The sequence below is a fragment of the Phlebotomus papatasi genome, chromosome 3 (assembly GCF_024763615.1).
Source record: "Phlebotomus papatasi isolate M1 chromosome 3, Ppap_2.1, whole genome shotgun sequence".
NCBI lineage: Eukaryota > Metazoa > Arthropoda > Insecta > Diptera > Psychodidae > Phlebotomus > Phlebotomus papatasi.
The window spans coordinates 49,154,566-49,179,397 of NC_077224.1; the positions used below are offsets into that span (position 1 = coordinate 49,154,566).

General features: G+C 32.4%; 2 protein-coding genes across 2 annotated transcripts in view; one reads left to right on the forward strand and one right to left on the reverse strand.

The window, feature by feature from the left end:
- LOC129808058 (inactive dipeptidyl peptidase 10) overlaps positions 1-24,832 on the reverse strand; it is a 273,322-nt gene that overhangs the window by 245,056 nt on the left and 3,434 nt on the right. The window lies entirely within an intron of this gene.
- Positions 4,099-5,091, forward strand: LOC129808068 (uncharacterized). Its single transcript, XM_055857750.1, has 3 exons — positions 4,099-4,470; positions 4,542-4,841; positions 4,915-5,091. The coding sequence occupies exons 1-2, from the start codon at positions 4,231-4,233 to the stop codon at positions 4,710-4,712; spliced, it is 411 nt and encodes a 136-aa protein (XP_055713725.1). The 5' UTR covers positions 4,099-4,230; the 3' UTR covers positions 4,713-4,841; positions 4,915-5,091.

Consider the following 24,832-nt stretch of genomic DNA (forward strand, 5'->3'; position numbering starts at 1 on the left):
AACAGAAGTTTTATCGGCTATCATTAGGGACACTTGTCAACCTAAATTTAGATATAAAAATATTCATTTTATAAGGCAGCTTCCAGAAGAAGGAGTTAGACAAGGATCGTATATACGTTTCAAAACCTTAAACTGAGTTTTATCAAGAGCTCTTTACCCGTTCTTCGGTAATTTTATTTTAAAAACAGATTTTTTTCGAAATAACACAAGCTAACTTAAAGGAACTCCCTGAATTTATCATCATTGGTTCAAATTTTTTTTCTCATAATATCTGTATGAAAATTATCCACTTTCGTTTATGACGAAAGATGGTCAACACCAATACCATTTTCCCATTCTTCTTTGTATTAGAAGAGAAGTATAAGGTATTTTACGACCATTTTACGATATGTTATTAAATGCTCCATATCCTTGATCATGTGGGTTGTGACAAGTACATAAAACTTCTACTTTCTAAAATCATAATCTGTGCCCTTATATCATGACTAAGATAATCTTTTAATATTAACATTGTTCGGTTTTATACTTTTCAAAAAGAACTTAGGGTAAGTGTGCCAAATTCCGGTCAGCTTGCAATTTCGGTCATCTTTTTTGTTCCTCGAATTTTCATGAATTTCTAGAGATTACACAATGCAAAAGAATAGCAAAAAATGTGGCTTCGACAAACGAGTTGCCGTGAAAAAGGCATTGGAAGAATTCCTGAAGGGCAAGGGACTATGAGAATGAAGATGTCCGAAATAGGGCACCAAAGCTATATCTACATTTTTATTCATTTTAAAATATATTAAGAATGATTTTAGAGAAAATGAAGACGATAAACTGTCTACAAGGTTCTAAGCAATATTCTTTAAGTAGAAGGAATAAAAAAAATCAATTTCTATTAAAGATATTACATTTCAAACTTGAGACTTTGGCGCTTGCGCACAACTATGCCGAAATTTGGCACACTTACCCTAACTCCTTTTAAAGTACTTTACCCTAGATTTTGCGGATCTATTGCTTTTTCTCTAACTTAACTCAAAATTGAAATACTCGTACTATCTTTAGCTTATAAAATGCAAATACTCTGGATTGTATCTCATTCAGGAAATCTGACTATGTTAATCTTGGAACATCATCAACTTTAATTTCACTTTTATAGTTTAAAACTGTTTAAAAACTTTTATTCCATTCTTCTTTAAAAACAGTTTAACAAAGAATAACAGACAGTTTTGAGGAAATATCAAGTATTTCTTAAAATGTACTCAAATTTTAAATTAAAAGGAAAATTTCTACAAAAATATTGAGTCATCTTGTTTAGAAAACTCAAGAAATAGGGTAAATGTTCCAAATTTCGACCATTTTGAGTGTAACTTCGGCTAAGCAACTATATTAATTAAAATTATGGATTTAATCTTCGAATAGTCAATGATTTGTTTTTCTTTTAAATATTAAGTCTTTTTAGAATGTAATAACACAAATACTGGAGTCAAGAAACACGGTATAGACCTTTTTTAAAACTTCTCTATTTCCTCCTCTTTTGATGTTTCGGAGATTGGTTGTCACATTCCTCAGATCTACAATGTTTATGGACAAAAATAGGATATATAGGATTTTTCTTCCACCTTTCTTTTTAAATTATCTAAATTTTTCTTTTTTTTCTATAAAGGACTTACATGGGTAGGTATGGGGAAGTTCTTATCAGGTTTTTGAGAAATTGTAATTGTCTAAGTGATTCCCCAAAAACCTGATAAGAACTTTCAAATACCTAATCATGTAAGTCCTTTATAAAAAAAAGAAAAATTTAGATAATTCGAAAAGAAAGGAGGAAAAAAAGAAAAAAATCCTATATATTCTATTTTTGTCCATAAACATTATAGACCTGAAGAAGGACACAACCAATCTCCGAAACGTCGTAAGAGGAGGAAATAGAGAAGTTTCGAAAAAGGTCTATACAGTGTTTCACGACTTCAAATTATCCACGAAAGACCGAAAATACAATTTAACGCAAAAATCGTTAAATTTTGAGTATAATTTGAGTTAATGTTGTGTTATAGAAATTTCTGTGTGGAAAATGTCTTACAAAGAATGTTACAGATCCCTTGTATTGCTGGCAGTTTAGTACACTGAGAGAAAAAAAAAGACTTAAAATCAGTAGATTTACTTTCTTAAAATAATTCGACCAGAAAAATCTTAAAAATAGTCTATAAAAGATTAAATTTAAATCGATTTAGTCATACCATGGTGTAATTTTAATATTTTTACATTCATTATTTTAATTCTATGTCAAATTCTTGTATTAAGAATATAATAACAATGAAATTAAGATTTTTTTTTTCTTAAAATAAGTATTTTTCGGGAAAATATATTCTTGAAATAAAACGTGACTTAAAATAAGATTTTTCCCGAATAATATTTATTCGACTTATCAGAGTTTTAGAGTAAAATTAAGATTATTTTGTAATAATTACAAGAATATGCCAAAGACTAAAAATAAGATTTTTTCGCCTTATTTTTATTCCCTTACAAAAGTCAAAAATATAAAATTAAGATCGGTTCTTCATTATTTTAATACCTTTTCGTATACTAAAATCAAGAATAATTCATCATAAAAACAGCTTAATTTCAGAATAAAAGTAAAATAAGATTTTTTATTCTTATTTTAATTCCTCTCCATATTACGACATTGAACAACTTAAATTAAGAATTTTTCGGATCATTTTTATTCACATACAAAGTCATGAAAATAAAATTAAGATTGGTGCTTCATTATTTTAAGACCTTTTTGTACACTAAAATTAAGAATAATCCGTCATGAAAACAACTCTCTTTCGGAATAAAAGAAAAATAAGATTTTTTTCTTAATTCTATTCTTTTCCAAAGTACGAAATTGAACGACTTAAATTAAGATTTTTTCGGATCATTTTTATTCTCATAGAAAAAGTCATGAAAATAAAATTAAGATCGGTTCCTTATAATTTTAAGACCTTTTCGTAATCAAGAATAATCAGTCATGAAAACAAGTAGATTTCGGGATAAAAGCAAATTAAGATGTTTGTATTCTTAATTCTAGTCCTTTGAGGTAAAAAAGAATGACAAGTGAATGCAGAAATAAGTGTAGAACAATCGCTCTAATCCTTCCAGAACGTGCGTGGTCCTGCGGTTAGAGCGTCTTGCCCTTGATTTCGTGTCATTTTGCTCTAGTTCAAATCTCACAGTATTTCTTGCTAATTCTTCATTTAGGCTTTTTTTTTACTATTATCTATCACCAATTTGATAATTTTTATAGAAATTATAGCAAAAAAAGCCTCGATAACTTTTAGATGCGATTTTTTTCTAGAAATTAAAAATCATCTGAAAATATCTTATTTATAGTCGTTCAATGTCGCTATTTAGTATGGAATAGAATTAAGAATAGAAAAATCTTAATTTGTTTTTATCCTGAAATCATCATAATTTTATGGCAGAATATTCTTAATTTTAGTAGGTATGCGTAATTTCAGACAAAAAAGTTATGTATGTAGAAAAATCGCAGTTAAAACTGATCGAGGATTTTGTTGTTATCAATTCTATGAAGAAAAGTAATTAATTTGGTGTAAAAAAGGGTAAAAAAAACTAAATGAAAAATTTGCAAGTATTGTGGAATTTGAACCAGAGCAAAATGAGACGAAATCAAGGGATAGACGCTTTAACCGCAGGGCCACACATGCTCTGAGAGATTTGGAGCGATTCTTCTATATTTGTTTTTTAGCAAACTCTTCACTTGTCATCTTTTACCCAAATTGAACAGTTTTTTTTTCATCAGAAGCTCATGAATTATTAGCTCATCTTCGTAATTCCTATGAATAATTTACCGGCCATCTTGTCAAAATATGAAAAAAAAAAAAAACATGCAAAAATCTATTCCGCGTTCGAAAAAATCTTTTTTCAGTCGATCGATTTCACAATATAAAACGGAATAGAATTAAGAATAAGCAAATCTTAATTTGTTTTTATCACGAAATGTACTTGTTTTCATGACAGATTATTCTTGATTTTAGTTTTTTGACGGAAAGAGACGCTGCCGTGCGATCTATTTATCTCTCTCTCTCGTCTCCTTTCTTAGATGTGCGAGTGCGAAGGATAGAATTTCTTTATGACGTTGCACGAAGACTCCATTTTGCTTTTACCAGAGAGCTAAAGTGACGCGTGTGTTTTTGTGGTTGCGAAAAAAGTGAAAATTCACCAAATAGTGCTGTGAAAAAGTGAAAAATGGATTCTGAGAATGTCGAAGCGGAAGAATATGTCCAGTTGCAAGCCGTGGAGGTCTTTCAAGACTGGAAATTAAGTTCTAACGATATTGAGCGGCTCCTGCAATGTGGAATCAATTCATTGAGACATTTGGAGGTTATTGATTCGAAGACTATCAGCACGATTTTTGCAAAAGAATGTCTCCTGGAAGATGCTATTCTCTTCCGGCACATGTTGAGATCGTGGAGAGAAGTCAACAAGGTTAGTATATTGCAATCTTTTTAATAAAATAACATTTTACGTATTTTCTGCCTTATTTGATCAAATTGGAGATCGCTCCACTTCCATCTCAGCCCTTTGAATTTGATGAATGCGACAGTGGAGGCGGAGGTGTTGATGGGAAATTTCTTCTTCGAGAATTTTTCACTGAAGAAACTGATGGACCAATCTATAAGTGGACGGATGGTGATGAAGAATTACCAGAACACAAATTTTCTGGATAAGACAGACCAGAACGTGGTGGCTGCAATTATAATTGACAATCACTTGAAGTATTCCTCGCATGTGTCCGTAAGAGACTTTAAGAGGTACAGCGCAGAAATCAAGCAACTCTCTTCCCTTCAGAGAATGAAGTAATTGAAAATTTACTAAAATCGAAAATTCAATGAATGTACTTATTTAAAAAAAATCTTTTCTCCCTTTCAGGATTTGTATTACAAACCACCAGCACCTAAATCAAAGTCCAACCCGACAGGCAAATTGTACGGGAGATTCAAAAACATGTCGGCGAAGTACAGAAAAATTCTTCCGAAACCTGCCGAGAATTCCAGCCCTAACGATAATCTCGTGGAAGAAGAAGGAAGCACGGTTGTTTTCGCTCTCCAGGAAACTTCTGGTAAGTGAAATAAAGAGTGTTTGCCTGAATAGAAACTCTTATGATTTCGACCGTTGACCAACAATTCGCCAAAAGGCCAACAATTCGCGATGCCCAGAATGAATTGGTGGTTCACGTTACAAAAGAAGAAGATATTGATGAAAAGGTCGAAGAGCTGAAGCAAGAGGGATCCGGAATCAACCACCTCATAATCATTGTCGCTGGAGCTAACTTGGGACGACTAACAACGTTTTAGGTCATTTACAAGGAATCTACATTCTCATTGGGCAGTTTCAAGACTTGCGTGCGGTAGTGATCATAAAGATGAAGTTTCTCTTCTCGATTGAGTACAACAACAAGTGCAGATATGCATGGGAGATACTGCAAAGTTTCTGTTGTTATAACCTTTCCACAGATAGGATCTTCGATCTAAAGGTACAATATATCCTAGGTAAGCTCGAATAATGCATCTTATTTGCTGCATTTGTAAGCGTGTCATGAGAGAAGAAAACCATTTGATTGATCACTTGAAAAACACGCAAAAACACCCACTGAATTCGAATATAAGTGTATGGACACTAGCTACAAGCAAATTTTTCAAAATTTTTTCGCCTATCGAACACACATCAAGAAACACAAACGCAGTATTATTTTTTACGACCCCCAAAAAAATACAGAACATGTCAAAGGTAGCACTTTCGATCCCGAAACAATACCAAATGAAAGTTGTAACGTTGAAACTCTACATTCCAGACCAATTAGGAATTTATTGAACTTTGATTATATATGCCGTCAAGTTTGAGAGCTATCCAGCCAACAAATTTTATAGCTCCACATTTAAAATTTGTTTTGTATTTGCACGCAACTTCAAATATCACTAGGAAAAATGTCACTGATATAGAGAATGAAATAACCACAAATATTGTCGAACCCCTAATACAAGATTTGAGAGAATACGTGCCTTATATGTGTGCCGAGAGACGTTTAGAGTTTCACTTATATATATTAAAGGTTTTGAAAGTTCCTTTACATCAATTAACACTGAGTATAAAATTTTGAAAACATTGGAAAAGGAATCTTTTTTTAAACCCCCAGTAGATTTTGTTGACGGTGTAGAAATTTGTCTATCAGAATCAACAGTATCCGATTTCCATCAAGTTCAAAGCAGCATACATGACATACATATTCAATTAAAAAAATATTTTGAAAGTGGAGATAATTTGGATATAACGCTAAGTAATATAGACCATTTAAAGCAGTTACATTCATATAATCATTTTGTTACTTTTAAATATTGGGTGAAGATCGAACAAAAGTACCAAGATAAGACAGTGTTTCCCATCTTTCTTTATGCTGATGGTTTCGAAGTAAATAATAATCAAGGGCCGCACAGTGAATCGTGGCGTGTATTACACAATTCCTGTCATTCCCAACTATTGTTTGTCAAACTTGAAAAATGTACTGGTAGCCGATTTTTTCAGAGCTAAGGACCTATCACTATATGGAAACAATGTTCGTCTTAAGAAATTAATCGAGGTTTTGAAAAATCTGGAACGTGAAGGCATTGAAATGAGAAGTAAAAATCAAACAAGGTGGATATATTTTGTGCTTGGCGATAATTTGGCTGTAAAAGAATTACAAGATTTTTAAAAGTCATTCAATGTAAATAATTATTGCAGAATTTGTCTTATGGAAAAAGTGAAACTAAATATGCTGTAAAGGAGGATGTAAAAAAGTTAAGAAATCGCGAGCAATATGACAAGATATTAAAAAAAAATTTTCATTATGTATTAATGTAAGTGTAACATGTTCTTAAAATTATGAAATAAAAATCTTAATACTACATAAAAAATTCTTATTTTAATACGGAAAATTATTCTTGGTTCTAATCCCTAAAATCTTATTTTTACGTGGCCAAATTCTTATTTTTAGTATATTTACAAATATTATTAAGAAATCAAATTTTCTTAAAATTATGAAGTAATATTCTTAAATTTATTCTGGAATTTTAACAAAAAGTTTAAAATTAATTCGAAAAAATCTTATTTTGAGTATATTCTCAATTTTAGTAGATGTAGGCATTAAAATAAGAATAAAGAAATCTTAATCGGATTTCATGACTGAATAGACTTAATTTCATGGCGAAAATTCTTAATTTTAGTACAAAATTTCTCTCAGTGTATAGTTTATGGTGCAGTGCAAATGTTTTTCATTGAAATTGATTGACCTTCCTTAAAGATTGTTTAAGTTTGTGTTAATAGGGAATCGTTCTTTAGATTCCAAGTGAAAGCTCCCAGCTGGATCACGTTTTTCGTGTAAAAAAAATAGACAGTTTGTAAGCGGCTCTCCAAGGAGGTAGTGATTACTATTTCGGCCATATCTTTTGCTTTCCCAAAATTCTTATTCATTTTAGTTCTTTTTCATTTTCATAGAAAGAAAAAAAGGCATCGTCTATATAGAAAAGATGATGTAGAAAAGGTTTTAGAAGAGGTCAGGAGAGGAAAAGAGTTATCAGGAATCTGCGCGTAAATTTGAAATTCGAAGATCAACTCTTTAGGTCTTCGGGAAAAATTCTTACACGGAAGATCTCGGGGTTTGTAGATCATATAAATGTACTAAAGAAAATATTTAACTCGTTGTGTATGACGTTTAGAAAATGTCTATCCTTTATTTCACACCAGGTGGCCACAAACAAGGTAGCCGATGTTTCACTCAAAGTGGCCGGAATAGCACACAGAGCAATGTCTATATTTTTTTATTATTTTTTCTATATTTTGGGTACTGATTTAAAGAAAACAAACACAATAAAGTACTTTTCAAGGTTCCAAACAACTGCCCGGAACAAGAAGTAACAAAAAATTTCAAAATATTTCAATTGGCACACGTACCCTAATTATGTTTTATCAAAACTGGGCTTAATATACGTGAGAAGTCTTAGAAACTTTGATGAAAAAGAAGTTCAAAACGAAGGTTAAATGTGATTAGTAGTCCAAAGGATTGACAATTCTTCCGTCTGTGTTTTGCATAAAAGATTTATATTGATTGTGAGACAAGTTATTGCCACCACAGGAATGCTTCAGGCAGACTTCCTTCTTTCAAGTACTTCAAGCCACGGCTAAAGAAAACAGCTACTTCATGTTAACAACTTTAAAGTGAGGGAAAAACTCTGCATAAATACGAGAAAGCTTACGAAGCACGTTTCTCGCCTTCTGTTGAGATTAGACACGAGTTTTGCCACCGAAAAAGTGCCTCAAGATTGCCATTATGGAATATTCTAGCCACGGAGAATTTAAGAGATACGCTGCATTATACAAAATCTTCTTAAATCGGGATAATTCTTCTTTGTGTCGAAAAGATGGAGAAAGAATTCTATTGCCACGTTTTTTTGCTCTCACATCCATTTCTCCCAGAGGAATTTCGCTAAATCATTCGTGGCAAATGAGATTATAATTTATTAACCTTGACAGACTTAATAAAAAAAGGCTGCCATCAACATAATTCCTAAGACTAATATTCATACAAATTCCTTGAGAAATTCCTTACATGTTAAAGCACCCCAGAAAAAGCCTCTTTTGGAATTCCACCACAAACCAACCCTTATAACTTGGGCTGACTTGTTTTAGAATTGAGACATACGAGAGAAGTAAACTTCACAAGAGCTCTTAAATAATGTCCTTTATATATTATGTCCAGTTTTTTTCTCAAAGTTTGTGTTACCCTAAGAGTTTTTTATTTCAAAATCCTTCAAAGAGGATTAGGTTTTAATTTGAAATAATCCAATATACTTATGTTAAATTAAATTAGAAATTTATTACAAATTCGGTTTCAATGGTGATTTAAAAGATGAGATATGGATATCCTTATGTAGAACCCCAAAAAGAAAACTGTGTAGGTTTTACTGTAATAAAATTTGGGGTAAAAAAGAGAATGCATTTGGGGTAAACTGAGTGTGAATACGAATGATCTGATTATAACAATGGTTTATCTACTTTGAATGGGTTAAAGGATAAGGTTAGATGAATAACAATACCATGTTAACTCACCACATAAATCCCCCTAAAATGTTACTCCCACTGCATTTCAACCCCAAAAGAATTCCAAAAGAAAGTTTGAATGTGAACAAAAGTTAAGGATATTCTCGCACTAATTATAATTCTTTTGTGCAACAAAGCAAATGCCCAAGAGGTTGAATTTTCTCACTCAGGAAGGAAATTATTGTGAAAATTTCAATTGTCGGAAATTATTTTCTTCCATGAACTCCATTTTCATCCACTTTCTTCTGGTGCATTTTGCTGAGCAATCTTCGAAAGTACATTGTGTAGTACTCAAAACGTCTCAGTTATTCTTCCTACAACTTTTCATCTTCAAAGTCATGCTCTATGGGGTTAATGAAAACTGTTGCGCTTTTCCTTGTCCTCGATATTTCCACATATTTCACTCTGTTCTACAAAACTCATGATTCATGTTGAATCAAATCCTGGTACATACTAAACATTATACTATGTACAATGGAGTTCCTCAAATTTGAGCTCCTGTTTGATGTGAACGACGGTTGCATTCAAAATGAAAATATATGAGGTTATGTAAAAGAAATTTTGCGTGGAGTCTGAATTAGAACTATTTTTCTCTAGTGTTTCCTCAATATTGTCGTAATTCCTCATCAAAATCCATCTACTTAACAACAAATTACATTGACAAATTCTGTAGAGTTATTTTCCTTAATTTAGGAAAAGTGAATTTTACATGAATTCCGTTACGTTTTTGAAAATATTGTTCAAATTTGAGGAGTGAGAATGTCATCTATATCCCATAAATATTCAAATTTGATGAACTCTACTGTATATGCAATCTGTAATCTGTTAACATTTTCATATAATGCAAAAAATGTCTTTAGGTTCTTTCAAAATGCAATATATTAATCAGAATAAAATTTTATACTGAGCTCTATCCAAGCGCCTGGCAAGTTGGCCTTTTTATATGGAGCTATTTGAAGTCAATTCCTAAAATGATCTCGGACTCAGCTCACAGTGTTCCAAGGAAAAAAAATTATTTAAACGAAAATTTAGTAAATTTATCCCTTCATACGGAAAGGCATCTTACAATACGGAAAAACTTCTCACTTTTTAAATATTTAGCATAACTATCACGAGTGCAGAAAAATTCCCACACGTATTTGTATGTAAAAGTAAGAAATTGGCTTCAACTTTGAAGGTCATTCGCCGGGGACTAGGCTCTATCCCAGTTCATTTTTCTCGCACTTTCAAGTTTCAAACAGCTTAACGACTTGTCATATAATTTTTCTCTTTGTTAATACAGACATATTATATATGTTCCTTATACTATCCAGAATAAGATAGCATAAAATAGCAAAAAATGTAAAGAAGTAAGAGTGGAATATTTCGGGACAGTTGGGTATTTCGGGACAGACAAAAGTCGCTATTATGCAAATAAATTTCACCGCGCCATTTACCTTTAAGTAGAAGTTCTAAACTTTACTCTTTCATAAAAATTTTGTTTAAATTTCACTCTTAAAGTGACTTAAATCGAAAAAAAATTAAGCACTGTTTGTGTTGACATCTGCAAAACTGATCACACTGAAGGTTTTGTAAAAAGTGAAACACTTTAAATTAAATAAAACTTCAGAAGTATTTTGTTTATCTGATACGTAAAGAGCTTAAAATTTCATATAGAACTTAAAATAATTAGAAAAGAAATATTTATAGGATTTTTCATGTGTCCCAAAGTACTCATATTACGTCCTGAAATACTGATGTTCTCTAAACTTGCCACTAAATCTCATTTCTAAAGCTCTTATGTAGTCAAATTTAAATTTTTATCGCTCATTTGTTTTTTAACCATTCGAAAATTCCTTTATGTCTGAAAAAAAATTCCATTGATTTAATTATATTTGATATAAATTTCCTAAAATTGCTGTGAAAAAGGAGTGGCAAAGCAAAGTGCTCGAACTTGTGACTTATACGGGCTTCAGACCAAGGCTTAGCCATATGGCTTAACTTTTCTCATTTTTTATCAATCAAGATTTTCTGGAAAATTATCACTTAAGATTGAACAATATTGCCAAGTGATTCATTAAATTTAAAAAAAAAGCAATAGAATTGGTTATTATTTAGAATTTCGAGATCATTGGGAAATGGACTAAACCTTAGGTCTGAAGCCGGCCTTAGATTATTATTAATCGTATCGAGATATTTGTACAATGCAATCATGTCATATTGATGTTTTATCCCGTGTTGGAAGAATTCGCTAAGTTCATTTGTAAGACCGCCCAGGAGCGCCTTCCCTGACGACAAAAAATTCGAAATTTCAGATTTTCAAAATTCTATCAAAATACGGTCAATAGTGTAACGTGCGTTTCTAATTTAGAGTTTAAGAGAAATTAAGGCGAAACGCTAGACTAGGGATTTTATTCAGGGATGAAATAACAACTTTTCGATACTATCGAATCGATAGTAACCGTAAAACTATGTCTGTTAGATTAAGTGGATTTTGATTTTTTTTAAGTATTGTTGAGCCATTTATTGGGACATTCTTAAAAGAATTTGACTATTGATAAGTCTCTATGTAAACTACAAAAAGTTCAGCTGTCGTTTAGATGTTTCAGGATCGACAGTCGATACTGCCGAAAAGTTATCATGGCACCCCAGATTTCCGGAATTTTATGTATTGAGAGTAATATAATTTCACCCCTTTCGGGATTTTGAACTTTGCGGATTTTGGCTTTCGGAATTTTGGCGTTCGGGATTTTGGCTGCCTCAGATATAACGTATATAACTCAAAATCAAGAGATTATATAAACTGCTCTCTCTGTAGATATCAAGTAGTAAAAGCAGTTAAGTGAAACTGTGCAATACCTCCCTTAGTTTAAAGGCTGTCTTAGATAAAAACTCCTTAAAAATTCAGGATAGGTATGAATATTTTACAAACAGTACCACTGTAAAATTGAAACAGTTAAAACTTCGAAAATTCGGTGACACATGAAAGGTATGAGAACAGTCTCTTCTACCGCAAGTGGTACTAACAACTGTTCTTAATTTTGAATGACCAATCGGATCAAGCTTTTTAGAGTTGAAAATACGATCAGTTGAAAAACCTAGAAGCATTTTCATATATTTTAATTGGCTTTTATGAGGATTTAATAAGCCTGGCAATATTACTCATATGAGTGCTTAAAAGTAAGTTACAGATTTATTTATTTTTATGTAAGTAACTGTGAGTTATGGATAGTTGTTTACCCGTGTAGGTTTCCGGTCATGATAGGCTTAGGACCTGAGACCTGGTTATATAGAGGGATAGGTGGGGATATAAAAAAAAGAGGATTAAATAGTTTCGTAAAAATATTACAAAGTATTGAGTGGTTCTACTTTTCGTTTCGCTACTGTTTATGCATAAAGTTATCCCTTAATATTTCAAACAATAAAATTGCCATTAGAAACTTTACTAACTTGAAGCACTCTTTGAAACTGCATTCCACTTTCAGTGAAGTGATGCATTCAATCCAGAGAAATCAACTGTTGCATTTTTCGTCTTTATAGAAGTCTTTTTTTATCAATTGGAATATTTTTTTGTTTAAAGTTTTATATTTATGGTGGCGACAGTTGAAAGCAAAAGTCTTGGGCGACGCAAAGTCGGACGTCAAATGCACAACATTTTCGCGCAATTGTGGGGTAAAAGTTCAAAACTCAAAACATTCTATGTCAATTGCACTGCACATCATATATTAAATCTGTCTCCCATAATAAACATTAATTCAATATCACAGGATGTGATTGCAGGATTTTTCCTACGCGAGCATTTTTATACGAAGTAGATTTTTCTTTTATTTAGTGTGTTGAAAAGAAAAGGAAAACTGAAAAATGAATATTTTTTATTGAGCTTTCATCCTTGTGGGATTTCATGTACAGAGACTGGGGGATGTATTACTGCAGGGCATTTCAAATACATCTTACTCCTTTTTTTGTATTAAAACTTCATCTCTTGAGAAAAGACTGTTTACAAATCCAAGAAAATAATGAACTTGAACTGAGAGAAATATATTTCACATCCTTGAGGATACAGAGCAATTTCCTACTTCATTTTTTTACTAAAATCCCTCGTTTATGTGATATGAACAGCATGCATGCGCCAGCATACGACTTCGAATAAAGAAACCATGATATATTCCTTCAAGTCAATTGTTTTATTATTTCCATTTTATTAAATAGACTGTCCTAATACAAATAAATTAAATAATATATTAAAGAACTGCCGAAGTCAATAACTTTTCGCAGAATGCTCTTTGTTGTGCTTTTGGAAGCTCATATTAGGTGATTTGTTACAAATTGTAATAATGTTTTGCTATGCCAAAAGAGTGGAAAAGTATCTCAGCTTTGCGAAATGCTCGTATACTAACCATAATTTGATGATATTACACCCCAAAAGTGGTTAAACATTGGTAAATAAAAATATATAATAGTCCAACTGAAAAGGAATATCATCATACTCATGAGTTCAAGCACTAAACAGACTTTTTTTTAAATTGTATCACTGATTTGTAACCGATGGATTACTTGAAATGTTGACCGAAATATCGCGTGATAAAATTTAATTTTAGTTTAAGTTTCGTTAAATTTAAAGGACTTCAGGGCCTTTTAAAAGAGCCCAAACTTGTTCAAATCAGTAGAGAAGTAAGCTTTCTAATAAATGTGATTAACATTTAAGACATTTAAGATGTAGGACCTATAGAAGAACCGGCTTCTACATTACTAAATTTTAATAGGGTAAAGGCTCATAATTTTGACCAGACTGCTTATAAGCATCGCTGTTCCAAGTTTGAAGTGCGATATTTTCAATACTAATTTACTTTTTTGTTACTCTCTTTTCAGAAGGGTTATTTAGAAACATGACAAGCTATTTATCATCTTTGTTTTTACTAAAATGAGTTTAAATACGTTTAAAAGTGAATTGATATGTAGAGGTGAATTTGGCTCTTATTTTGAATAACTTGATTATTAATTTGGACAATTTGAATAAGTATTGTGGAGTACTGTATTCCCTGAAAAGTTGAACTCAAAATTTTGAGTTTAACTCGTATTTTTTCTTCTTTGAAAATGTTGTTAAAATTTGAATATTTTTTTAAAAAAATAAGCGCAAAAGTGGAAGCTCGCCTTTTCAGGGAATGTAGTACTCAATGTTACTGATCAACAGTAAAAAAATGAAAATTTTTGAGAATGGGGTTTTTGAGAAAAATTAATTTTTAAATTTTTTCAAAAAAATTTAAAAGACGATTACAAAAAAACTTGAGCAGATAATACGAAAACTAGTATATGGTTTTAAAGAGTATAAAATTATCTTTCAAATGAAAAAAAGAGTAAGAAGAAATCTCAACCCGTTCGTGAGATAGAGCATTTTGAAATATTTGCCAAAAATCTCAATTGACGAATGAAGCGCGAGACGCCATCTTTGACGCCATGTGTCTCAGGCCAGGAATTTTTTTTTGGGCGAAAAAAAAATAGGAGTATATTATTTTATCGTGTACTTTGTACATATGTAAACATATGTAAAATTCAAAAACATCTAAGACCATGAAGGGTACCCCTATGGTTGTCTTGAGATGGATTGGCCCTAAAGCATCTTTTCATTATTCGACAAAAAATGTACTTTTAAAAATATGAGGAAAATTTTCAACCTAGAATAAATCATAACAGTTGATAAAATAGTGCCATCATGCGGAAAAAAGTTTACCAATATAGTAAGGTGGGGTAACTGGATCGTTTTCCGAAGAGTGCTACTTAAACGCTTGTTTTTGGACAGATGAATTTTTTTTTACTTCTTCTAAATCCATAGAATCATTCACTGTTTCATTCAGAAACATAATATATAAAAAAATTATCAAAAATATTAAAGAAAATTTATAAAATAATGATAATACTGAAATAAGTCAGCATGCACTAACTGGGTCACTTTTTCGCTAATTCACTTTTAATTAAACCTTTGGATTTAAAATACATTTTTCACAAGGAAAAAACAATAAATGTTTTCAATCAACCAGTTGTCATTAGCGAAAATATCACTGCTGGAAAATTTTTAGTGAAGAACCCAGCTGGCACAAGATTGAAATGGGTCGATTACACTCACTTATTTAATGGATAAAAATATTATTGTTGCTTTTTCTCAAACTTAAATAGTTATATTATGTTACTGTAGTGACTATATTACGGAAATAAAAATAAAAATATTATTTCAAGTGGATTAGTCATAAATGATCCAGATAGCGAAGCGCCTCAAGTACCACACTTGACTATACTTACATTTTGCTTGTTTGAATTTTCTTTTTGCATTTTTTCAGAGTTCTTAATCACTCCTTATCCTTAAATATATTATTTTTCTCACAATCTATCAAAATTTTCTTAAGAAAAATAAAATGAATGATAAAAGAGAAGGATATTTTCTGAAGGAATTACAAAAAAATGCATCATCATTATTTATCATTGCAAGAAAGTAGTTTTGTCCTCATAACTACCCCCCCTTTGAGGATTAAATTGAAGTGAATTTCCTTGTTTCCTCTGGAGAATATTCTTTCACAATTTCTTTCATACTTCATGAATTTTCTCAACTGTGAGAAATTTCTGATGAAAAATTGTGAAAAACAACACTCTGTACATAGCACGCAGTCACGAACTTGTATTTTTAATTACTGTGTGGAATTTCAAGTGGATTTTGTGGGTGGAAGTTGAAGAAAAAAATATGAAAAACAATACGACTAATTGTCACGACTTTTCATATAATCGCACACAATAACAAGATGATGATGGAGGAATAACAAGAAGGGCAGTAATATGTTGGGATGGAAAACCACATGTGTACCAGAGAAGAAGTTGAAATAAAAATAGCAAATAATGCTGTGGCTATTCTAACTGGTAAAATATTTAGAAAAAAAGTCCTGTGAGACTTGTTGGTGAAATCAGGGATGGGTTTGTTCAACTCTTTCTTCTTTTTTTTTTGCTTCTTGCGGGATTAGGAAAACGATATATATATATATTCAAGGACCATAAAAAGTCGGAGCACGCAACCACTCCCAGGCCCTAAATTTTCACCCCTAGTAGAAGGGATTTTCTTAGGGGTGCTTTCTCATTTCTTGAATTTTCCAAGACTATGCCTCTATTAAAGAGAACATTCAATGTTTTCTCACTGAAATCATGATGAGATTTTGCTTCCGTGACAAATAGTATTTGACTATTTCTTCTTCTAGATAAATTGTACGTGTCTCTAGAAATCGGGAAGGTCTTTGGGGATGTAGCTCCCCATGTCTATACATCATCATAATTGAAGAGTGGCAGAGAAAATACATATTGTTGTCTGTTGAGCACAAAAATCAATTTAAAATTGAATTAAGTCCAACGCCATTGACAGCATTTCTCAGTGATTGACACAAAACATCCAACAAATTATGTGCAAAACTCCATGGCAATTAACTTCTCACCATAATTCCCTTTTATATGATGGATAATTCAATTTCCCAAGGGGAGGGTGGAATTATACACAGCCAAATGGTGTGGTTGATGGGTGGAAATTACTCTGAAAGCTCGCGCTTTCACTTCGTTCTAGACTCCTTTCAATGTTATATCCTTCTACCTCCGATCGGTCTCTTTGCCATTACGCCTAAATTGGTTGAATGAAGAACATTTTATTGACAGATGTTGCATTAACGAGTGCATATTCATGTCCCTGAACAATGAAGCTTGTTGGTAACCTTTTACAGATCAATACAGCATAAAATCAGTCAACACTTAAATTTAGTAATAGGTCAAATATAGATTTATATATAAAACAATAAACTTGAAATAAAATGCATCGTGACTGAGACAATGCATAGTAAAACCACGCTTGTTGCACCCCATCCATATGAACTTAAAATTAATAACGAGGCGATAAACACTTTCACAATGGACTGAAGGAAGCCTTAAAATAGACATATTAATTACGAGGTTATTTATCAACATACAACAATATTTGCTCTCATCAAAGAAGTTGTAAAAATTTGATGTTTCTCTTTGTTTTTTACGACTGTCTCGAATACCACTTGTCTCTGCCCAAACTTTATTGTACAATCCCTCGAATTTCATCTTTTTCAGTAATACTTTGTCTTAATTTTCTAAATTTGAAATTAGAAAAAAGTATGAACCCAAGAAGCAAAGTAGACGCCTTATAGACCCAAGTATTAGACAAGTCTTTTAGTACACTATTAAAAGACTTAAAGTGAGAATTTTCTGTTGAAATTCCTATAGAAGCTCTTAAGATCCTTAAGCGTGCTCCACTTTGCTTTTAGTAATTTCAGTGATAGGACCAAGAGCGTTATAAGCAAATAAAAAGATTTTTGGTTCTACAGTGCCTTACTTAGGGAATTCTACAAGATTATATTAAGAAAAAAATGCTTCTTGGGGAAGCCCTTTTGTTCGTTTATGTCTCCGTTACTTGTAAAATTTACAGACCAAATGTTCTGAGATATCAAAAAGATTCTGCAAGGGAACCCCCTAGAATTCTGTTATAAACTCTATCAACCCTACGAACAAGATGACTTTGAATCACGTCGAGCAAACTATTCTCAAACGCATAACATTGTAACAACGCGATTTTTTATCCCCAAAATTCAATTCTCAATCGAATTTTCATGCATTCCGAGTTACAAGCACCCCGAGTTGCACGCATTTCGAGGTCACCTGTAAAGAATCTCAGCTACCATAAGTTTATCTGGGCTTATCACTCGTCATTTTCTATTTTAAATAGTCTGAGTGGGGAAGGCCAACAAAAGAAAAAAAAGTTCATTGAATATGATTAACAAACATTAAAGTCCGGTCCATTTAAATATAGTAAGGGTTGGAATACAGTCAGTGGGGTGAAATAGGCACGGATGACATCAATCTTTAGAAAGATGTCGATATCAGATACACTCGATACACTATATACTAAAATTTAATCGAAACTGCTTCATAAACACCAAAAATACAATCTGGGCAAGATATTTTCAATTAGGGGAGGTGGGGCTACTTTAAACAGTGGGCTATATTGATATACAATTTTTTAGAAAACTTCTAAAGGAAATTGGGCTTTATCGTAATACAATTTTGCTCTACAAAACAATTAAATAAAATAGAACTTTTATAATAAAATAAGAACTAAATAAAATAGTTTGTAGGGCTTGGCTTCTTTTAGAAATTACGTTTTATTGCAGTGAAAATGTCTTTATCTAAACATTCAGTTTTTTGCACCGGGCGGGACTCGAACTCACAACTGTAAAGGGTCTAGTCAGAGATCCCATCCACCCAAGACCCAACGCTCTTTCTTATTGTGCCACTGACATTCTCAATGCATATCAATGTAACCCCACTGCTCCAAGTAGTCCCACCTTCCCCTATAGCTCAGGTCAGGGAACATCGATAGAGGAGAACGACCAACGACTGGAAAGGTCTCGACCTCAGCTACAACATACTAAAACTTAAAGAAAAACCATCGTCTGGTTTTTAAAATATTCGAAATCTTAATTTCGAAAATCGATTTTTCGAAATTCAAGGAGCTGCTTCTTCGGGTCGAGAGATCACAACTTCGATGGTATGGACATGTTCAACGCATGAAAGAAGAAAGATTCCCTAGAAAAGCTATGCAGGCCATTGTGAGGAGACCTCGACCTCGGGGCAAACCTAGGACAAGGTGGCTGAATAAAATTCAGGATCTCGCATGGGAGCGCCTTGGGATCGAACCCGAACATCTTCCTGAAGTGGCGGAGGATCGACAAGCGTGGGCTGCTAATTTGGATGTCATGGGCTCGCGACCCCAATAGGGATAAGCGGTTGAAAATGAATGAATGAATGAATTTTTCGAATTATCAAGCCTTCGATTAATTCGGATGAAATTGGGGTATCACAAGTGTTGTAGTACTTCACGAGAGCTTTCCAAAACACCAAAATTTCTCGAATTTTAATAATTAGAACCGGAATATAGCCATTTATAAATTGAATTTTTGACCATTTATTGCTCGAGTCAGGGGGATCGTGGGGGCTTCAATTTTTTAACTGAAAGAGGCTGATTTATTGAGAAAACAATATTTGTGGGTGTTCCAAAATGGCGGAATGGGGGTTGATCTAACGTCATCAAGTTCTATCCACCTATTGACATTTAACACTAAACCTACCGACCGTTTTGGTCGTTTTTCGCTCGGTCAAATAACAGACCGCTGTAGGTAGGATACTCAACAAATTTTTCTTGGAAAAGAGGAAAAAAATTAGAATTCAAACACTGAAAAATATATTACATCCATATTTTAAGAAATTCATGTAGTTTGATAGTGATATTGTACCGTTCAAATTTGTGTTGATTTTAAAAAGTTTTTAAACCGGCCAATTTTACTGGTTTAAATAGCTTTGGTGTTAACCTTTGCCGAAAACCGCTGGTCGATATCTTTTTCCGTTCTCTCTTTAGAAGCATTTGTACTCCGGACGGGACGGACGAGACGGACGGGCCAATAAAATCAATTTTTGGCGCATATGATATTCATTATCTATGAGTGTTAAAACATGTAGATCCTAAATTTGGGCCTAATCTGATGAAGTCAGATTTCACCTAGGATCACAAAAGCTGAGAATGTAAAGAATCTCAGCTAAAATACTCGTCAAATGATCATGGTTACGAACAATATATGTGAAAAGTACAAACTTTTATGAACTATTTTACATAATATTTTTCAGTGTATGTCCCAATCTGTCCAAAATATTAAGCACTTGCCCTATAATAAATGCATCTTTCAGTTATGTTGAGTTCGTAATATGGTCACACCCCGAGTGCTTCACTTTATGCTTTACTCATCTTGCATTAATAAAGACAATTTGTTAAGAATTTCCTCTTTATAGAGCCTAAGGGCAAAATCTTAACAAATTTGTCAGAGAACGACATATTAAGTTGAGCTTAATATTTGACACACATTCCGTAACATTGCATATTCCAATGCTATACCAAACCGGTAACATCACATTTTATAGTGCAAGTTGTATTTTAATTACAACATAAATTTAATATCTATTAAGTTTATAACTTTATGAATTCACAATATTTTTATAGCTTTTTGTCATTCCAGTTTGTCTGAACTTTTCTAAAAGTTTAAAAATTATAAATTTGACATTTGTTGCCAGCGCCACTTGCGGAAGGAAGCAGTGCCCTCATGCGGAGAAATGACTTCCATTGTCAATAAAAATTGTCAGTTTAATTTCAACTTCTCTACCCAAGGTTTTGTTAGTTTACGGCTTATTTATGACCGCAAACATTTACCCCAGAGAATGTCCCACAATTTGTTTGTTTTTCTTTCACTCTAAATATGAAGCCATTCAGCTCTCTCGAGATGGAAATCGTGGAAAGCAATGAGACGAATAGAGAATGCATAAAGATATTCAATCATTTTTTGCCAATTAATATTGCAGAACAAAATCAAAGCAAATACGAATGAGATATTTAAGTTTATTTATAAAATGAAGATTTTCCGAGTTTTAAGAAATAAGGAACCACATAATAAGAGCATAAGAATAACAGTGTTTAACCTTTTGTATACAATTACTTATTAACATCTTCAACATACTTAAATTTATTTTATAGACTTCAAAAATATATTTAAAAAAAAACGTATAAACTTTTGAAGAAACACATTGAGGCTGTTAAAATGATAAATTCAATTGACTAAGCCAGAATGATGGTACCTTTTATTGTTGTTGCGAGAGGCTGAGCGAGATATTCTATCGCACTGAGGCAAATAGGTATGAACAGTCTTTTGCAGAAGTGCGGGAAATCCCCCATTGAATATCTATTTTATGGCACTGGTGCCAAATTGTATTGGAAACCATTTTCTATAGCGACACCTTCATTGTCGTACAATTGTTCTCAGAGGAGATGTTTCTACACTTTCATCCCTTATGCCCTTTGAGCTATGACTGTACAATCACAGAGTCTGTAATTTGAGATAAAACCTGAAGTCATATGATTTGACCAAACCATTTGGAGAATTGGTCATTTAAATATTCTGGCCATGAAGCTACAGTATAACAAACTGTAGAAGATATTAACTTGCGGTTTTCGGTTAAACTGTAACCGGATGACGCAAGATAACTATGTCAAAATGACGTCGGCCAAAATCCCGAAGAGAAAAAATCCCGAAACCAGAATCCCCAAAGCCAAAATACCAAAATCTAAAATCTCAAATAGTCAAAATCCTGTAAGGAACGAAATTATACGGAAGATAACGTGTAGAATAATTTCCCAAAAATACAGAAAATTTCCCTTAGCCTCCAACAAGAGTGGGTGCAATAGTAGATAATTTTACCAATTCGGCAATTTGCTTACGGGATTTTGGATTTCGGAATTTCGGTTTTCGAGATTTTGGCTTTCGAAATTTTAGCTTTTCGGAATTTTGGCTTTTTGGGATTTCAGCTTTTCGAGAATTGAGCTATTCAAACTTTCAACCCATTCAGGATCTTGGTTTTCGGAACATTAGTGTTAGGGATTTTGGTCTTTTCCGAGATTTTACCTTTCAGTATTTTAACTTTTGGGATTTTGGATTTCGGGATCTTAGGTTTTCGGGATTTAAGCTTTCGAAATCTTGGCGTTCAGGATTTTGGTGTTTTTGGGATGTCGCAATTTAAATTTCATAAAACTTTCCTTAACTAAAAGAAAAGCATAAATTTTAAAACTTAAAACCTTAAATGAATCACACAAATCAGAAACTTCTCGTGGCTTATCAGTGGTTGCTTTTAGTATAATAAAATGAGGGAATAAGAAGGTGGCATACAAATACTTCAGGTGATGCTGTGCGAAAAAGGTAAAATGAGTGAAACTTAAAGGAAATCTTTGTCTTCGGGCACATCACCTGAGAGTTTCGCAATCACAGACAAGTACACAAATAGAGACTCCCAAAAGCACAGACAAAACAATTCTGAAATATTTGTCTTAGAAATTTCCACAAATGCTCTGAGAATTTTGATTACAATAAAAGCTCAATTGTGTGAATAGCATTGAAATTCATAGATTTCAAGTGGGGCAAAGAGACTTGTCAATACAATTTATTAAGGTGTAATTGAAAAGCCTATATACGCAATATTATAATGAAACCCAGAATATTTTGTTTTGTAATTTAATTTGTTATATTTTACACAAATACCCTGCGATATTTCTGAATATTTGGTTAGAATTGTTGTATAGCTTTCGATGAACTTAATAATACTAATTTTCTGCAATTGCAATGATATTAGAGTTTAAATTTTTATAATTAAAAAGAATCTATGATTTTGTGTCTTAAAAGTATTGATTCAATTATTAATTTTCTAAACTAATAGGGGAAGTGCTCATAATTTTGGAGAGTCTGCTTATAAGCATCGAAGTTCCAAGTTTGAAGTGCGATATTTTCTATACTAATTGACATTTCTTGTTACTCTCTTTTCAGAAGGGTTGTTTAGAAACTTAGCAAGCTATTTATCGTCTTATTTTTATTAAAATTAGTTTTAATACGTTTAAAAATGAATTGATAAGTAGAGGTGACCTTGGCTCTTATTTTGGACAACTTGTTTATTAATTTGCCCAACTTGGCTGTAAATTTGGACAGCTAATCCGCCTCAATAGGATGCCCATTGTTCTTCATCTGATGAACCAATCTTACCAAGTCCTCTTCCTGTTCATGTAAGGGAAACGTAGAATGTCACAAGAAGCCCGGAAACTTTCCATATCATTCATTAAAGTGAGTTGACTTCGGTGCTCCAAGTACATGCGGATTCGCTCATTCCCTGACCTTTCCGGGAGCCTTTCAAGGCATTTCTCGCTACATCTCTTTCGTAGAGATGATGCTCCTTTGTTTCTCCAGGCATTTGTCCAACCTAGTCATCACAAAAGCTAAAACTTCGCGAAATTTCGTGAGAAAAACACCTGTCCAAAATAAGAATCATCATCTCACTGGTGAATGTCTTAAAAAATTTCCCATTTTTCACACGAAAAATATAATTCACAAGGCAAATCTCACTTCAGGTCAAATGTACAAATCATCAGTAACGTGAATCAACACAATATTCAATGAATATTCAATAATATCACTCAAAAACAGCGAACAAACTTTGTTAGTACTTCATCAAAACTAAATAAGACTGAAGTAAGCCACGAAGTTCTGTCATATTTCTCGTAAGCAATTGCTCACACTGAATTTTCAACAAAGCAATTTCAACTCAAATCATATTCAAAATTTAACGTATTTAGTGTTAAAATCTTCCAAAAAGAACAAATATTTAGATAGAATTCATTATTCATCAAATATTGGAATAAAAATCCATCATTTTAATCAATTTATTTTTAGTGTCCAATGTTATCCTCAAAGTGTCCAAAATAAGAAACTGGACAAAATTATGAGCATTTCCCCTAGTTCTATAGCGATTTGGTCCAACTTATGATTGTCGTGCCCACAACATAAGGAATTCGTAAAAATTATTTCTACTAAGGGAAGAGTACCAACGATTGGCAGTGTTTCTCGGATCGTCAGGTTAATACTACATTGTTGCTCCAAATTAAATGATTTTTTAAAAATTATTAGCTACTTTTTATCATTTAACTCTCACAAGAATACTAATTTTCCCTGAGACACTTGATTAAATTCCTGACTATCCGAGGTACAGAGTGCAAGTTCGCAATTACACATATTTTTTATTAATTTATTGTAAAAATTAAAAATTCAAAAGCACAAATATAGTTAAAGGGATCACTAATGTATCAATTAGCATACATGAAAATACCAAATAATGTTTTGAGGATAATTTCAACTAAATATGGAGCATGTCTCTTAACATTCCGATTCGAGGTACTCTTACCTTATTCCTGTTTTTAAATTTATCTGTTCTCAACCGATTTGAATCGATTAATTCTTCATCTATTAGATTGCCTAACTACCTAGACATAATTCATTTGATGTTAAGTCAAAAAATCATTTTCAATTCATGTCCAGATGTTTAACTTCCAGATGACTGAGTATAAAAAAAACTAAATGTTTTTTTTTTGTAATTTTCAGACATTCAATTCAATTCAATTTGAAGTTTATTTCATGCCTAAAGATACAATGCTGTTTCTATTTAAGGCTATACAAAACTCATCATAAGTTTTAATTTTGTTTAGATTTATGTGATATAAATTACATAAGTTCAATTACAGTTTTTTTAAATTTATTTAGTGTGTATTCTTCAGATAAGAAGGTCTAGAAGATGAACTCCCTCCGGATGCGTCAGGGAGTGCAATCCTTTCAGAACAGGAAAACACAAAATTCTTTGCCAAAGCTTTCGACGGTTCAACGCGTCTTCCTCAGTGGTCAAATCTATGATTTGTCTCTGAAATTTTGTCCGCTCTGTCTGTCCACTACTCCAAATGAGGATTTACAGGGAAAATCGGGAATTCGTCGCAGGTACTCCTTCTTGGACATTGATCTGAGGTCAACTCTTTCAGAATTCAGAATTCCTTTTTAAGTTTATAGGAATGCTATTGTAATTAGCTATTGAGTTGAATGAAATAGATTTAGTACCATATTTTGTGGTCCTAGGTGGAATATTTATTATATTTCCCTGTCTCCTACTATCTTATGCAAGTTCTAGTAAATTAGATTGTGTGTGAATTAATTTATGTTTTATTTTGTGAATGTATAATATTTGTTGTACTTTGATTATTTTTTTAATTGGAAGTAACTTTAGTTCT

Coding starts and splice junctions, on each gene's coding strand:
- LOC129808068 (XM_055857750.1), top strand. CDS start 4,231: ATGGATTCTGAGAATGTCGAAGCGGAAGAATATGTCCAGTTGCAAGCC. Junction 4,471..4,541: donor CGTGGAGAGAAGTCAACAAG/GTTAGTATATTG, acceptor ATCAAATTGGAG/ATCGCTCCACTTCCATCTCA.